This window comes from Miniopterus natalensis, chromosome 2, assembly GCF_054644295.1.
Source record: "Miniopterus natalensis isolate mMinNat1 chromosome 2, mMinNat1.hap1, whole genome shotgun sequence".
Taxonomy (NCBI): Eukaryota; Metazoa; Chordata; class Mammalia; order Chiroptera; family Miniopteridae; genus Miniopterus; species Miniopterus natalensis.
This window is the reverse complement of record NC_142082.1, coordinates 186,944,462-186,958,103: the sequence shown is the minus strand read 5'-3', so window position 1 is coordinate 186,958,103 and position 13,642 is coordinate 186,944,462. Positions and strand designations below refer to the sequence as shown.

Below are 13,642 nucleotides of genomic sequence, written 5' to 3'. Positions count from 1 at the left end.
GGAGGCAGGAGGATTGTTGAGGGGCTGGGCAGTGGGGCGCCCCTTAGCGAGGGAGTGGGGTCATTTGCTCGGGCTTGGACCCCGGTGGGGGTGTGTCCAGGAGTGTCCGAATGGTCTGTTGGGATGGGCGTGCCTAAGCTGGCCCTGGGGGGTGTAGGGCACACGGACAGGGCTACCAGCGCTGGGAGCAGTGGGGTTCGGGGCGGCGGGGTGGGAAGGACCGACCTGTCCAGGTGTCCTGACATCCTGACTGCACGGTCTTGCAGGGCTCCTCTTTGCACGTGGGCAGTGACCTGCCCAAGTTTGAAGTGCCAGTGAGCATGCGGGAGCCAGGAACCTTCTTCTTTCGGACCCCGAAGGTATAGCTCCCGGGATGGGCAGGTGGGGTGGCCGGGCCTCGAGGGCAGGCCCCAGGGGCAGCCTGGTCCCCCCGATGAAGCAGGGGCGGTGGGCCAGGCGGAGTGATCAGCAGTGGCTCTGAGAGTCCAGCCGCTCTGCCGCGGGGAGGCCGCGTAGGCCTTTGTGGGCACAGCGGGCCCTCTCTAGGGCCGGGGGGGGCAGAGTGCAGTGTGTCCCTGTGTGTCCCCCCCCAGCTGTCCCACGACGAGAACGAGACGTTGCCCCTGCACCTGTACGTCAAGTCCTACGGCAAGAACATCGACAGCAAGCTCCAAGGTGGGTGGGGGCGGCGGGCGGGCGGGCGGGGGTGCCGGGTGGGGGGCAGGCTGGCCCTGCTGACCGCTGGCCTCGCCCTCTGCAGTGACCCTCTACAACTGCTCCTTCGGCCGCAGCGACTGCAGCCTGTGCCTGGCCGCCGACCCCGCCTACGGGTGCGTGTGGTGCGGCGGGCAGAGCAGGTGCGTGTACGCGGCCCTGTGCAGCAACGTCACCGCCGAGTGCCCGCCGCCCATCATCACCAAGGTGAGTCTCCCGGGGCCTCCTCAGTGGGAAGGGGAGGGGTGCCGGCCCGCAGCCGGCCCGCCCCAGACCCCGGCCTGCCCAAGCTGCCGGGTCAGCCGGGCTCCGCCGATTTCAGATCCAGCCGGAGACAGGTCCCCTGGGTGGGGGCATCCGAGTCACCATCCTCGGGTCAAATTTGGGGATCAGAGCGGACGACGTCAGGAGCATCACTGTAGCCGGCCAGAACTGTGCCTTCGATCCAGAGCAGTACTCCGTGTCCACCCGGTGAGTGGACAGCCCATGGCCTGGGCTCCACTGGTGGGTCAGTCCCTACCCTGGGGGCCGGGTGATGGGCCAGATGGAGAGGAAGGATGTGGGGGCGTGAGTGCCCAGACTCCCCATGGGCGAGCCAGTCGGGTGGGGCCTAGGGTGGGCCTGAGAGTGTCCCCGCCCTGCCTGTTGCCCACCCAGGATCGTGTGTGCCATTGAGGCCTCTGAGGCACCCTTCACGGGGGGTGTGGAAGTGGACATCAATGGGAAGCTTGGCCATTCCCCACCCGATGTCCAGTTCACCTACCAGGTGAGCACCTGCCTCTCCAGGACCAGGTGGGGCTTGCAAGTAGAGATGGACATGGGTGGGCCTGGACTGTTGGGGGCTCAGCCCCTTTTGCCTTCTGATAATAGTCAAGGTTTGGGGGTGGCAGCCTTGGCCCGAATGCACCCATCTCTCCCCTAGGAGCCCCAGCCCCTCAGTGTAGAGCCGAGGCAGGGGCCACAGGCAGGTGGCACCACGCTGACCATCAATGGCACCCACCTGGACACGGGTTCTAAGGAAGACGTGCGTGTGACCATCAATGGCGTCCCTTGCAATGTGTGGGTGTCACCTGCAGGCCACTGAAGCTCTGGTCTGCCCTGGTCCTTGAAACGGCTGGGTGGGGGTGGGGGTGGGGGTGGGGGTGTTCCGGCCCTGACCCTGAGTGTGTCCTGGAGGGAGCAGTGCCATCAACCTGACCCACTGACCCGTAGCCCAGGGCAGAGGTCGGTCCCAGGGCTGGGATGGACACTGACCGGCAACCCTCACATCCAGGACGCAGTTTGGAGCGCAGCTCCAGTGTGTCACTGGCCCCCAGGAGTCTGTGGGGGAGCTGCCCTTGGAGATCTACTATGGGGGCTCCCGAGTGTCCAGCCCCGGAATCACCTTCACTTATTGTGAGAATCCAGTGCTGCGGTCCTTCGAGCCCCTGCGGAGCTTTGCCAGGTGTGGCCTCTCTGCCTTCCTGGTTGGTGCCCCACCTGCCCCACCCACTGCCCACCCAGGCACCCCATGCCACCCCCACCCCTAGCTACTTCCCAAGCACCCCATGTCCACTGGTTGGTGAGGATGTGGCAGGGCTGGTTTGGGTGGCAGGAGGAAGCTTCTGTTAAACCCCACTGTACCCCCAGATCAGCTTCCCCCTAGAAAGCCTGACAGGCCAGCCCCACGGCCCCCTAGCCCAGTGACCCTCCAGGATGGCAGTGCTCAGTGCCACACGTGCTTTGAGCATGCCCCCCCCTACGGCAGGCAGGTGCTCACAGAGACCTGTGTGTGCACCCAAAACCAGCTTGGTCAGGGACTTCCACCCCGCCCTCCCCAAGCCCACCACGTGGCCAGCACGGGGGCGGGGGATCCAGCTCCGCAGGGCACCTGCTCTGGAGCTGGCTGGGTACCTCCCTTGCCCAGTTGTGCCCACTCAGGCACCCCCCACCCCCAGTGGCGGCCGCAGCATCAACGTGACCGGGCAGGGCTTCAGCATGATCCAGAACTTCTCCATGGTGGTCATCGCCGAGCCCCTACAGTCCTGGCAGCGCCGGCGGCGGGAGGCTGGACCCCTGCAGGCCCAGACGGTCAGTCCTGCCACCCGCCGGGCCCAGATCCAGCCCCGGCCGCTGGAGACCAGGCGGGGAAGGACGGGGCCTGTGCCGAGGGGCCTGACGGCCTGGCCTCGCCCCGCAGGTCGTGGGCACGGAGTACGTGCGCTACAACGACTCCAGGATCGTGTTCTTGTCCCCGGCTGTCCCCGAGGAGCCCGAGGCCTACAACCTCACGGCGCTCATTCAGATGGATGGGCATCGGGCCCTGCTCAGGACCGAGGCTGGGGCCTTCGAGTATGTGGCCGATCCCACCTTCGAGAACTTCACAGGGGGCGTCAGGAAGCAGGTCAACAAACTTATTCACGCCCAGGTGAGGACGTCCGTGGGGGGCCGGGGCCCTGACCGGGGGGTGTGGGCGGCAGGCCGCTCCAGGCCCGGGGGGAGCTGCTCCAGGCGTCCCTGCCTCCTCCCTGGTCACGGCCACCCCGCCCCCCCCCCAGGGCACCAACCTGAACAAGGCGATGACACTGCACGAGGCTGAGGCCTTCGTGGGCGCCGAGCGCTGCGTCATGAAGACGCTGACCGAGACTGACCTGTACTGCGAGCCCCCGGAGGTGCAGCCGCCCCCCAAGCGGCGGCAGAAGCGAGACACCACCCTCAACCTGCCCGAGTTCATTGTGAGTTCCTCGGGCGTGCGGGGCAGGGCCGGGCGGCGGGGCGGAGCTCCAAGCCGCGCCGTGTGACCCGGGCACCCCTCTTAGCCCGGCTGGTCCCCGCTGTGCCCTGCCCCCCGCACAGGTGAAGTTCGGCTCCCGGGAGTGGGTGCTGGGCCGTGTGGAGTACGATAGCCGAGCGAGCGAGGTGCCGCTCAGCCTCATCCTCCCGCTGGTCATCCTGCCCATGGTGGGCGCCATCGCCCTGTCCGTCTACTGCTACTGGTGAGCCCCCCGCCCGCAGCCCATTCCACGCCCGCTGGGCGGCCTGCAGCGGGCGCGCAGGCCGGCACCCAGCAGCCTCTCCGTGCGCAGGAAGAAGAGCCAGCAGGCCGAGCGCGAGTATGAGAAGATCAAGCTGCAGCTGGAGGGCCTGGAGGAGAGCGTGCGTGACCGGTGCAAGAAGGAGTTCACGGGTGCGCGGCGGCTGGGGGTCCCGCGGGGAGGGGGGCGGCCGAGGGAGGGCCTTGCACGCGGCGGGAGAGGGCGGGTGCCAGCGGTGCTGTCCCCCCAGACCTGATGATCGAGATGGAGGACCAGACGAACGATGTGAACGAGACCGGCATCCCCGTGCTGGACTACAAGACGTACACCGACCGCGTCTTCTTCCTGCCCTCCAAGGACGGCGACAAGGACGTGATGATCACGGGCAAGCTGGACATCCCCGAGTCCCGGCGGCCCGTGGTGGAGCAGGCGCTCTACCAGTTCTCCAACCTGCTCAACAGCAAGTCCTTCCTCATCAACGTGAGCCGGCGGGCGGGCAGGGCCGCGGGCGGGGGCGCTGGGCGCGGGGGGCCGGCCGGCAGGCTCTGACCGGCCGCCCCCACAGTTCATCCACACCCTGGAGAACCAGCGGGAGTTCTCGGCCCGCGCCAAGGTCTACTTCGCGTCTCTGCTGACGGTGGCCCTGCACGGGAAGCTGGAATATTACACCGACATCATGCGCACGCTCTTCCTGGAGCTCATGGAGCAGTACGTGGTAGCCAAGAACCCCAAGCTGATGCTGCGCAGGTGTGTGGGGGCCGGGGCGGGGCATGGGGGCAGAGGTGCTGGCCTCGCGGGGTCACCCAGGCACTTGGTTGGCCGGCAGGAGCAGCCGCAGGAGTAGGGAGGAGGGACGGTGGGGTGGCATCCCTGGCAGCATTGGTGCCTGCTGGTCACCTCGCTGCTCCCCCCAGCGTCGGTCCTCCGTAGGATGGGGTTATCCATCCACCCTCGAGGGGGCCGGACACTTGCTCGCTGCAGGCTGGACATGGGCATCCTGACGGGGATGGCTGGGGAGGCCGTCCTGGGTACCTGGAGAGCCAGCTGGGTGTGGGGCCACCTTGGGGTCCCTTGGTACAAGGCCTGCCTGCACCCCCAGGTCCGAGACGGTGGTGGAGAGGATGCTGTCCAACTGGATGTCTATCTGCCTGTACCAGTACCTGAAGGTGGGCTGCACGCGGCGGCCGGGGGTGGGGCGAGGTGGGGCTGGGCCCCAAACACGCGCCTGCCCCGGCGGCAGCCCTCCCGAGCCAAGGCTGAGCCTGCCCTGGCCCCTGCAGGACAGCGCCGGCGAGCCGCTCTACAAGCTCTTCAAGGCCATCAAGCACCAAGTGGAGAAGGGCCCGGTGGACGCCGTGCAGAAGAAGGCCAAGTACACCCTCAACGACACGGGGCTGCTGGGGGACGACGTGGAATACGCGCCCCTGGTGAGCCCTGGCCTGCTTCGTGCTGGGGGAGGGGCCCCGGGCCGGTCCCAGGACCGCAGCTGGGAGCTGGGAGCTGGGTGCTGGGAGCTGGGTGCTGGGAGCTGGGTGCTGGGAGCTGGGTGCTGGGTGCTGGGAGCTGGGTGCTGGGTGCTGGGAGCTGGGTGCTGGGAGCTAGGTGCTAGGTGCTGGGAGCTGGGTGCTGGGTGCTGGGAGCTGGGTGCTGGGTGCTGGGTGCTGGGAGCTGGGTGCTAGGTGCTGGGAGCTGGGTGCTGGGAGCTGTTCTCCTCCCTGTGCTGTAGAGACATGATTTTTTTTGTTGTTGTTGTTTTCTTTTGGTTTTGTAATCCTTTCCTCTCTTCCACACTGATTTTTATTTATTTATATTTATTTATTTCATTTTTTTTTTAAATATATCTTTATTGATTTCAGAGAGAGGAAAGGAGAGAGAGAGAGAGAAACATCAGTGATGAGAGTCACTGATCGGCTGCCTAGCCCGCAACCCGGGCCTGTGCCCTGACCGGGAATCGATCCCCAGTCTCCTGGATCCTAGGTCGACGCTCAACTGCTGAGCCACGCCCGGCCGGGCGTCCACACTGATTTTTAGAGAGAATGGAAATGTGGAAGGGAGGGAGGGAGGAAGCACAGATGATGTGAGAGAGAGACATTGATGGGGTGTCTCCCCCACGTGCCCAACCAGGGCTGGGGATCAAACCTACAGCACAGGCACGTGCCCTTGACTGGGAATCAAACCCATGGCCTTTCGGTGCGAGGGCCGACGCTCTAACCACCGAGCAACACCGGCCAGGGCTGGAGAGACGCTCTAAGAGCAGTGACCCCAGGCCTGCTGTCAGCGTGTATGGGGCCTGAGCACCCCGAGTCTCTGGTGGCAAGCTTGTGTGCACTCCCACTGTGCCCGCGGGGCGTGGGCTCCCTCTGCTCCTCTGCTCTGTCCTGCTGAGCCAGGGGAGGCGAGGCCGGGCCTGGGTGTGGCCGGGGCTGCAGACCGGCTCACTGGCCCTTCATCTCATGTGTCCGTGTCCCCCCCGTCCCCCCCGCAGACAGTGAGCGTGATCGTCCAGGACGAAGGGATTGACGCTGTCCCCGTCAAGGTCCTCAACTGTGACACGATCTCCCAGGTCAAGGAAAAGATCATCGACCAGGTGTACCGCACACAGCCTTGCTCCCGCTGGCCCAAGGTGGACAGCGTGGTCCTCGGTGAGTGTGGGCCCCGTGTGCCCGCTCTCCGGCCCCGGTTGGACAGGCGGGTGGGGGGGCAGCAGAGGGAGCCCTGCGGGGTGGCCCACGTCTGGGTCTCAGGAGCCGGGCTGTGTCGTCCCCCAGAGTGGCGTCCGGGGTCCACAGCCCAGATCCTGTCGGACCTGGACCTGACGTCCCAGCGGGAGGGCCGGTGGAAACGCATCAACACCCTCATGCACTACAACGTGAGTGCGGGCGGCTCGGGGTCACCTTCCCGCAGGCGGGGGGCTCAGCGAGAGAGGCCTCTCCTCACGACCACCTTCCCCAGGTCCGGGACGGAGCCACTCTCATCCTGTCCAAGGTGGGCGTCTCCCAGCAGCCCGAGGACAGCCAGCAGGACCTGCCCGGGGAGCGTGAGTTCCTTCCCCTGGCCTGTTTGTTTGTTTTTTTGGTCTTGTTTTGTGGTTTTTGTTTTAACTGGGGATCGAGCCTGGAACCTGGGCCGTGTGCCCTGACCGGGAATCACACCACGACCTCCTGGTTCACGGGCCGGTGCTCCGCCGCCGAGCCACACCGGCTGGGCCCGCTTGCCTGCCCCGTTCTGGCCCCTGGAGGTCAGCGTGGACCCGTGTCCACTCCGTGGCGGCATCGGGGGCTGCCGAGCCCAGAGGGATACCTGGCCCCGTGCTCCGGCGTCACCCCTCTGTGCGCCCGCCCCCCAGGCCATGCCCTCCTGGAGGATGAGAACCGCGTGTGGCACCTGGTGCGGCCGGCGGACGAGGTGGAGGAGGGCAAGTCCAAGCGGGGCAGCGTGAAGGAGAAGGAGCGCACCAAGGCCATCACCGAGATCTACCTGACCCGCCTGCTGTCCGTCAAGGTGGGCGCCGGGCGGGCGGGCGGCGGGCGCGGGCCGGGCGGCGGGCGGCGGGCGGAGCGCTGAGCCCCCCTCGCCCCGCAGGGCACGCTGCAGCAGTTCGTGGACAACTTCTTCCAGAGCGTGCTGGCGCCCGGCCTTTCCGTGCCCCCGGCCGTCAAGTACTTCTTCGACTTCCTGGATGAGCAGGCGGAGAAGCACGACATCAAAGACGAAGACACCATCCACATCTGGAAGACCAACAGGTGGGGCTCCCCGCCCGCCCGCGCCCCCCGCGTCCCCCGCGCCCCGCACATCCCCGCGGCCCCTCACCCCCGTCACTCTGCCTCAGCTTACCCCTCCGGTTCTGGGTGAACATCCTCAAGAACCCTCACTTCATCTTCGACGTGCACGTCCACGAGGTGGTGGACGCCTCGCTGTCGGTCATCGCGCAGACCTTCATGGATGCCTGCACGCGCACGGAGCACAAGCTGAGCCGCGTGAGTGGCCCCGCGGCGGCTCTGGCGGGGGCAGGGGAGTCGGGGCCTCACCCGGGAGGCCTGAAGGTCCCGGACAGGGCGGTGTCCACGGGGAAGCCGTGGCCGTGGCCGTGGCCGTGGCAGGACCTGCCAGGGGGTCCGTCTGGGGTGCGGATTTGCACATTTGGAACTTGGAGCTCAGGAGAAGACTGGTGCAGGGTAACGGGGTGTGGGGGGCAGAGCCTGGAAGGTCCCCGGGTGACGTCTTTCGTGACGGCCTGGCACCCCTGTCCTCCCCTCCCCCCGGGGACCCTTTCCTTACGCGGGCAGGGAAAGTAAGTTTTACTACAAATTACAAACCGATGTCAGCACGGTCAGGTCTAGCTGGGCAGGGGTACTGCCCCTCCTTTTCCTGAGCAGACGGAGCCTGGCTGCCTCGGGGCCTGCGGGCGGGGACACCGGCCAGCCCACCTTGGCCTGGGCATCACTTTGCTCTGACCCCACAGGACTCTCCCAGCAACAAGCTGCTCTATGCCAAGGAGATCTCTACCTACAAGAAGATGGTGGAGGAGTGAGTGACCCCCACCCTCCACCCCTACCCGGCGGGGCCCTTGGAAGGAGCACCCTGGTGGGCAGCTTCGGGATCCACTGACTGCGCCCCTCCCTTTCCCACAGTTACTATAAGGGGATCAGACAGATGGTGCAAGTCAGCGACCAGGACATGAACACACACTTGGCAGAGATTTCCCGGGTAAGGGGTCTCAGACATGCACCCAAGGACCCTTCCTCCCTGGGGCTGCAGACTGCAGTGCAGGGTGAGGTGTGTTGCGCACCCAGGACAGAGGCCGAGGGTGAGGCCAGTTGGTTTGGCTCCTGTGTGCGACCATCCACGCGTGCGCTGGGGGTTGTGTCAGCTCTGAGCCCGCCACGTCTGCCACGTCTGCATGGACGGGGGAGCCTGTTGGTGGCTGCCCCGTGTACCTGAGGGCTGTGAGGCTGTGACCCTTAGTGTCTGCCTGTGCCCACGTCACAGTCCACTGCCTGCTCCGCGGGGGGACAGCTTCCTGCCCTCCCCTGCCCTGGGTCACACAGCCCTCCTTCCCCAGGCGCACACGGACTCCCTGAACACCCTTGTGGCCCTGCACCAGCTCTACCAGTACACACAGAAATACTATGACGAGGTAGGAGGCCCCGCCCTCCCGGGGTGGCAGCGCCTGGGCAGCCCCCTCCTCGCCTGTGGTCTGACGTGACCCGCCCCCACTCAGATCATCAACGCCCTGGAGGAGGACCCTGCTGCCCAGAAGATGCAGCTGGCTTTCCGCCTACAGCAGATTGCCGCTGCACTCGAGAACAAGGTCACAGACCTCTGACCTCCGGTCTCCGCCACCATAGTCTGGTGGCACAGGTGTGTGACGCCCAGTGCCGGCATTGGGCAGCCCCTGGGTAAGGAGTCCGAGGTGGTGGGCACAGCCCTTCTCTCCCGCCGGCAGAGGAAGAGCCCTCCGGGGAGTGCGAGTGTGGGTGCAGCGGGGACCCCACCTCAGTGTTGGTAGCCACATAGTGTCTTTCTCCTGAGCAATAGTGCCTGGCGCCCTCCAGCACCAGCCCCTCCTGAAGAACCAGCATCGGGCATTGTCTCCGAGTGGAGTCCCCTGAGCTATTTGTAAACGTGCCTTTCGCCCCCGGCGCCACCCGGTGTCGCTAGGGGCAGTCGGGCCTCAGCCCCCCCTTCCTGAGCACCAGCAGCCGCCCGGTGTGGGTTTGGCCTCTTTGGGTGGGGTCTGAGTGCCTGCAGCCCCCAGGGCCTCGGGCCCAGACTGCCTGCCTGACAGAGGAGAATAGTGGTACGATGCCTTCCTGACCTCACCTGGCCCGCTCCGCGGGGCACCAGCACATTGGGCAGACTGCGCTCCGGGCCTCACCTCAAAGGTCACGCTGGATGTCAGACGTCGAGGCCCAGGAGGCCAGAGGAGACCCAGCAGACCGGGGGTCCTGGCCTCGGCCTGTCAGACAGGCTGTCCTGGAGGCTCTGTCCGGTCTGGGGGGCCAGGAGGAGCTCGGCCAGGACACCCCCACCCCTTTTGTAAATCTTGTTTATTGTAAATCAAATACAAGTGTCTTTTTCACTCTGCTGGCTGGCTGGGTTCCTAACAGGGCTGCAGGTCTCCTGTCCCTGCTCACTTGCCCCTGTCCCAGGGCCTGTCCTGGTCCTGCTCACCGCCTACCTCCCCAGACACTGGCCCTAGGATCTCACCCTCAGGAGAGCCTTGGGTGGCCTCAGGTGCCCCACCTCCCTGGTTCCTCTGGGCCAGGCCTGCGGTGTCCTGTGTAGAGGCTACAGCTCACCCACAGCCATTGGCTGAGCTGAGTCCACCCCCCGAATAGGATGGTCAGGGGCTGGGAGGTGAGGCCTCAGGCATGCAGCGGGGCTGGGGCAGCTCAGGCCTAAAAGTGATCCTGGAGTGGATTATGGGTCCATAGGGGTGCACGGAGGCAGCCTCACATGTGGGGAAGTGGGGCAGCCCCTGGTGGCCATGACATCCCCCTGAACCCCATCTTGGGCTGAGCTGCCGGGAGCCATGGGAGCAGGGGGTGGGTGTGGGCAGCCTGCTGTCTGGACCCTGAGCTCGCAGGGACCTGTTTCCTCCTTTCTGAGGTGGGGGTACCTCCCAGGCAGGGCCCACCCAGTGCACATTTAGTAGGCCCCTACTGTATGCAGACCCCACTGGGCACTGGGGTGGCTCTGGCATAGAGGGCCCTGCGTCCTGCTCAGGGCTGTGGGGCCATTGCGTGGGCTCCTCTGTTCCATGAACCGCCCCAGGATGACTCAGGAGATAAGTAGGGCTCAAGGGCCCTGTACCTGGGAGCAAGTGGCACCTTTGCTAATGCTGGAGGGAGGGGATTGTCTGGGAATCTGGTGATGGGGGAAGGGGGGTTCTTCCCAGTCCCTGTGTCCTGCGCAGCGCAGGAGCTGAGACGTGTCACCCTGCACCCATCAGGCGCACGTGTGTGCGCACACAGCATCAGTGTGTTGGGCCCCTTGTTCCATACGCACTGTGCTGGGCACTAGGGGCTCGGCAGTGAGCAAGACAGACAGGGCCTGCTCTGGGGGAGCCCCTGTGCTCCAAGGGTACCACCCAAGCAGAAAAGGGATTTGGTGGCTCCATGACAAGGAAGTAGAGGTGATCCAGCTTCAGATGTGGCTGGATCCAGGTGTTCACATGTCTGGATCCCCCCCGTCTGAACTTCCAATACATGCTGGTTTTTCCTCCAGCAGCAGGGATGCTAGTGGCAGGCAGCCCCAGCCTGTGTCTCCTCCACATGGGGCACATCCCTGTGGCTGGGGAGTCTCTGATGGTGAGGCCTTGGTCATAAGCTGCTCTCCCTGAGGGCAGCCCCACTCAACCCACTTGGAACAAGGGTGGGTGTCTCCCACAAGGAAGGGCTACTAGGTAAACAACTGACATCCTTGCCTAGGGACCCCTGACATGACAGTGCTGTGGTTCACACAAGTTCCCCCCCTTCCCAGAGACCCAGCTAGTCAGGGAATCTGAAAGATCCCGCTAAGCGGAAGCAGGGCTGTCTGGGAGTGTTTAGCCTGAAGCAGGGACTGGAGGCCTGGCTTGCAGATTGGACCCCTACAGGCCACGTTGCCCCCTGCCCCCTGGGCAGATGGGGAAGTGAGTGAGAACCTGCCCTTCTACTCTGAAGGTTGGAGGTGGGGGAAGGGCTGCAGGTCCAGCAGGTGGGGCCTCCTGGAGGGAGGAGTGTGATGGAATCCAGGGGCTGCCCTTTCAGGGGGCCAGTGAAGGGTAAAGACACCGTGCAGATGTTGGGGTGCACAGGATGGGCAGGCCGGCCTTGGTGGTCAGGATGTTTTCCAGGTGGGGTCCACCTGCAACCTCAACCTTTCCAAGTTGCAGGCCACGCTCTGCTTGCTGATTCAAAGCATGAACCCCACCCTGCACACAGCCTGAAGAGCATTTTAGAAGTTCATGGTGACCTCAGCGAGAAGTGCCAACAGACTGGCCCGGGGCTGAAAGGGTGTGACCCAGACCAGTGGAGGGGGCAGTGGATCTGGAGAGAAGGGCTGGGCTCTGGACATTCAGGGGTGACAGTGAGTCACAGTAGAGGGTGGAGGGAGACCAGGGCTCAGGCCTGGGTGGGGGGCTCTTCTGTCAGCCCCACTCCTACCAGTCCTGGCTGCTGCCCCCGCCCACAGCGCCCACCCCTCCAGGCTCAGTCGACCCACCCGGACATGGCAACCTTGACCTGGTGGCCTGGAGGACACTGACAATGTCCAGCAGAGCTCCCCAAGAGCAAAAGTCTGAAATCTGACCATGCGCCCCCCCACCTGCCCCAGCCCCCCGCCGTGGCCACCACCCTCCTTTCTGTTCCTTGTCAAGCTCGGTCCTCCAGGGGCAGGACTGCCTGGCGTCACCTCTCCAGGGGGCTCTGCCCCACCCCTGCCGAAACTCCCCGGCCGCTCCCCTGCGCTGTTACACGCGGGGCCCTCCCCAGAAGGCAGCGTGGGCGCCTGGCCGCCTGGGGCCAGCGGGCCGGGCCGGGCGGTGTGTCTGGGTGTCCGGGTGTCCGGGGCAGGTCTCAATGGGGAGGGTGTCCACTCGCGCCGTCCGGCCTGAAGGCTACTCCACTCTGGTCAGCTCCGGCCACTCAGCAGAGAGATGCCCAGGGGAGGCCCGAGAGGGCTCCGTTGGTTGGGCGACCCCACCCCCGGGGGGAGCGCCCGGTGGCCCGACCCCCGCGCCGGGGCGGGGCCGGTCGCCAGGGGAACGCGCTCGGCCCGCGGGCCGGTGCGGACAAAGCCGGCCTCCCGGGCCCCCGGCGCGCCCCGCAGCCTCGTTAACTCCGCACAAAACCTCGGCTGCTCGAGGAAGGCGCCCCGGGGGGCCCTCGGGGGGCCCAGAGCGGGCGGGGGGCTGCGGCTCGGGGCCCGGCCTCGGCCTCGGTCGTGCGCGGGTGGCCGGGGCGGCCGGGACGCAGAGCCCGCTGCCCCGGGCCCGGGCCGTCCGGGCAGGTGTGTCCGTTTGCCCGGCATCGCGTTCACGTGTTTTATTGCCAATATTTAAAAATCAGGCGATTTCCGTAAAAACTCCGGCGTTCGTTTGTTTCGAGAAAAACAGAGCGTTGGGCGACCCAAGAGCCCGGCTTCGCGCCCCCGGGAGGGCAGCCCAGCCGCTGTCCGAGGCGCCTCCCTCGCCGCTGCGGACCTGGGTGCGGGGGCGCGGGCGCCGGGCAGGTGCGGGGAACGCCTGGCGGAGCACCCGTGGGAACTCGGCCGCGAGGGCGAAGTGCGGCTCGGGAGCAGCCCGGGCACCTGCGCAAGGCAGGGCGGGCTTCCTGGAAGAGGTGGCGGCGGAGGGGCACTTGTTGCGGAAGGAGGAACGGTACCAGGCGCGGAAGACGACTCGTTTGGGGGAAGTTTCCTAATGGGTTCAACATACCAAAGGCCCCCTGGTGCCGCCGCTGTCCCTGGTCCTGACAGGGCGGGTCCCAAGGCCCGGCCGGGAGGTCAGCTCCCCCGAGAGGCGCTGGGCGGCGGGGGTCCGCCAGGAGGCCTCCGGGGGGACTGCTGGCCAGGACCCAGGGCGCCATCTGCGCGCCGCGGGGCCCTACCCGACGCGGCGTCCCGTCGCCTTAGGTGACTTTTCCTGGGCCGACGACGGCTCGCCTGGCGTCTGACTCTGAGCGAGCCGCTGGGGGAGGGGTGCGGCGGGCGGGCGGGAGGCGGGGCGAGGGGAGGCGCCGGCGGGAAGGGTGCGGGGCCGGGTCCCGGGGGAGGCGGCGGCGCCCTGGACCCGCGGCGCCCGGGCAGGGACGGCGCGCGGGGGGTGTTTGGGGAGGTGCGTGGGCCCCGGAGGTAGAAGCGGGAGGGGCTGGGCGCCGGGCCTGGCCTCGGCCCCGCCCCGGAGCCCCGCCCCGCCCCGCGCGCCGCCC

The 13,642-nt window shown here is 66.5% G+C and overlaps 1 protein-coding gene across 2 annotated transcripts in view; it reads left to right on the top strand.

Annotated features, from left to right (window-relative positions):
• The window catches only part of PLXNB2 (plexin B2), a 30,208-nt gene extending 20,393 nt beyond the window's left edge, over window positions 1–9,815 (top strand). For both annotated transcript variants that reach the window (XM_087815001.1, XM_087815002.1), the window contains 26 exons: window positions 267–359; window positions 594–675; window positions 761–921; window positions 1,037–1,185; window positions 1,372–1,480; window positions 1,637–1,773; window positions 1,988–2,158; window positions 2,652–2,784; window positions 2,894–3,121; window positions 3,252–3,428; window positions 3,550–3,689; window positions 3,780–3,880; window positions 3,979–4,208; window positions 4,294–4,475; window positions 4,828–4,894; window positions 5,009–5,155; window positions 6,214–6,370; window positions 6,497–6,597; window positions 6,681–6,765; window positions 7,075–7,229; window positions 7,311–7,471; window positions 7,558–7,705; window positions 8,191–8,255; window positions 8,360–8,435; window positions 8,791–8,865; window positions 8,950–9,815. In XM_087815001.1, coding sequence (XP_087671127.1) covers window positions 267–359; window positions 594–675; window positions 761–921; window positions 1,037–1,185; window positions 1,372–1,480; window positions 1,637–1,773; window positions 1,988–2,158; window positions 2,652–2,784; window positions 2,894–3,121; window positions 3,252–3,428; window positions 3,550–3,689; window positions 3,780–3,880; window positions 3,979–4,208; window positions 4,294–4,475; window positions 4,828–4,894; window positions 5,009–5,155; window positions 6,214–6,370; window positions 6,497–6,597; window positions 6,681–6,765; window positions 7,075–7,229; window positions 7,311–7,471; window positions 7,558–7,705; window positions 8,191–8,255; window positions 8,360–8,435; window positions 8,791–8,865; window positions 8,950–9,054 — 3,435 coding nt within the window. In that variant the 3' untranslated portion in view covers window positions 9,055–9,815. The remainder of the gene's footprint in view (window positions 1–266; window positions 360–593; window positions 676–760; window positions 922–1,036; window positions 1,186–1,371; window positions 1,481–1,636; window positions 1,774–1,987; window positions 2,159–2,651; window positions 2,785–2,893; window positions 3,122–3,251; window positions 3,429–3,549; window positions 3,690–3,779; window positions 3,881–3,978; window positions 4,209–4,293; window positions 4,476–4,827; window positions 4,895–5,008; window positions 5,156–6,213; window positions 6,371–6,496; window positions 6,598–6,680; window positions 6,766–7,074; window positions 7,230–7,310; window positions 7,472–7,557; window positions 7,706–8,190; window positions 8,256–8,359; window positions 8,436–8,790; window positions 8,866–8,949) is intronic.
• The last annotated feature ends 3,827 nt before the right edge of the window (window positions 9,816–13,642 follow it).